The 2195-nt window shown below is 38.6% G+C and overlaps 1 protein-coding gene across 1 annotated transcript in view; it reads right to left on the bottom strand.

The window, feature by feature from the left end:
* The window catches only part of LOC107099953 (collagen alpha-3(IX) chain-like), a 56194-nt gene that overhangs the window by 15472 nt on the left and 38527 nt on the right, over positions 1 to 2195 (bottom strand). Inside the window, exons 16-23 of the mRNA XM_015398284.1 lie at positions 1774 to 1827; positions 1638 to 1691; positions 1500 to 1553; positions 1379 to 1432; positions 1230 to 1283; positions 1083 to 1136; positions 946 to 999; positions 180 to 233 (exon numbers count right to left, since the gene is read on the bottom strand). Of these exons, the coding sequence (XP_015253770.1) occupies positions 180 to 233; positions 946 to 999; positions 1083 to 1136; positions 1230 to 1283; positions 1379 to 1432; positions 1500 to 1553; positions 1638 to 1691; positions 1774 to 1827 (432 nt within the window). The remainder of the gene's footprint in view (positions 1 to 179; positions 234 to 945; positions 1000 to 1082; positions 1137 to 1229; positions 1284 to 1378; positions 1433 to 1499; positions 1554 to 1637; positions 1692 to 1773; positions 1828 to 2195) is intronic.

The following is a 2195-nucleotide window of genomic DNA, read 5'->3' as shown; positions in this document are numbered from 1 at the left end:
CTTGAGTAGAGTACCGGTAACGAAGTATTTGTACTTCGTTACTTCCCATCTCTGAGTATAAGCTTTAAATGTAAGGTACACCCTAAATATTCTGTTCCATAAACTTAAAAAGTAACACCTTAAAAATGGGATTAAACTGAATAAATGACAGATGAAGGAACATAAATGAATGCACTTACTGGAATACCAACTATCCCTCTAACTCCAACAGCGCCTGCTGCACCAGGCTCCCCCTGATGACGAAATCCACAGTTAGTACAAATAAATATATGTGCTTTTCATTTTAGATGCAAGTGGTTATATTTACATTACCTTTATCACAATTGTTAAATCATGGTAGTTCATTTTAAAGATTGGAACAATACTTCAAACTCTACTTTTGAAAAAGATATTAGTCAGAGTGGTTCAAGTTATCCCGAGCTATCTCTATAGTTATGCTGCTATAGGCTTAAGCTGCTGGAGGACATGGGGTCCACTTTTCTTCATTGCTATTTTCCTATTCTTCAGTATTTACAAATTAAATCCCTAACTTTATGTTCTCTCTGCGTATCATTTCATAGTAGCTTCATCTGACCTGATCCTATTTGGCTGTAACACCATTGTGGTGAAAAATATGAGCTGAGCTGCTGCCATCTACACCTTGGATTATATGTAATATAGTTGGCCCTGTTTTTTTAGTGCTCAGTCTTTTATCTCTCTGAGACATACTGTAGCTATAGCCTTAGTTTTACTGTAACCAACTTGGTGTGCAGTAGTAACACTAAAGAGTTTTACGCTTCAGGAAAGCTTAAAGTGCAGGAAAACTATTGTTTGTTGTTGATTCAGAAAAATATAAATCTTTTTTTTTTTTGCACAGGTCAAACCTGTTGTTGAGGAGAAGTTTAGCTAGTATAAATTACAGTTTTATTTCTGTGGAAAAAACAAGGTATGGGATTTTAGAGATACCTTGATACCATCAGATCCAGGAAGCCCATCCAGTCCATCCTTGCCAGGCTCACCCTTCAGCGCCACAATAGACAGTAGAATATTTTAGAAAAACTGAAGATGCTAGACAGAATATATCTGAATATCAACACACTTACGACTTCTCCTTTTTCTCCTTTAACACCCGGCTTTCCTTGTGGTCCCATAGCTCCCTTTATAAAATATTTATATAGTAAATATTATTTGTGCTTTTTTTAAAAATACATTTTTAAATCCCACAAAAACATCAGCTTTTCAGAACTCACATCATCGCCCTTCTCCCCTGGCAACCCCTCGCGTCCTCTGGCTCCCTCCACACCCTGAGAACAGTGATTTATCAATAACATCCTTCCTGTCTTAAAACAGCTAACAAGAGAGGCAACCGAATTGATCAGAACCAAATCAGACTGCTTACAGGAGCTCCGGGTGGACCAGTTGGACCTGGGACACCGTTGTAACCAGGAGCGCCCTGTAAAAACAGAGAAGTCAGATTTCTCCATGGAAACAAATCACTATGTCATCAGCATAAAACTTACTCGGTCTCCTTTCTCTCCTGGGGTCCCTGGGAATCCGATTGGTCCTCTTTGCCCCTAAAACAAAGTTATATATTTGATCTGTATATTGTATTGTATTGTATTGTATTATATAATTATATATAAAATAAATCCCCCTACATCGTCCCCCATGCGACCTGGTGGACCCTGAGGACCTGTCTCGCCAACTTCCCCCTTAGACAAAAACAAAAAGCATTGACATAAATTCACTGTTCAAACAGATAGAACTGGTTCAAAAGATTAATTCTTTGCAAACCTTTTCTCCAGGCTCTCCATCTTTTCCAGGCTCTCCAGGCAGTCCTTTGTGACCCTAAAGACAACAAATCAAAACATATGTATGCATGGTAATAGTCATAACAATCACTCCCTTTATTTAAGCATGTTCAAGTTTGCTGTTATGATGCACCAATGGAGGAATAATTTAAGAGCTAATATACGGCCGAACATTTTTACTCTAATTTACCAAATATAATTCATTGGCTCGTTGATGCCTGTTTCTATAGATTTCGACCATTGGTAACTCTTTGATATCAAAGCTCTAAACGGACAAAAACAGACAGTTTACTGTCTTAAAGCTACAGTGTGTAATTTTCAGCGACATCTAACGTCCAGACTTGCAGACTGCAGCAACATGAACATCTCCCCCCCACCGTCTCTCCCCCCCAACAATACGGCGAG

Source organism: Cyprinodon variegatus, unplaced genomic scaffold (genome assembly GCF_000732505.1).
Source record: "Cyprinodon variegatus isolate N-32 unplaced genomic scaffold, C_variegatus-1.0 Scaffold923, whole genome shotgun sequence".
Taxonomy (NCBI): domain Eukaryota; kingdom Metazoa; phylum Chordata; class Actinopteri; order Cyprinodontiformes; family Cyprinodontidae; genus Cyprinodon; species Cyprinodon variegatus.
Note: the sequence above shows the minus strand (reverse complement) of the source record. Positions and strands in the feature narration are given on the sequence as shown.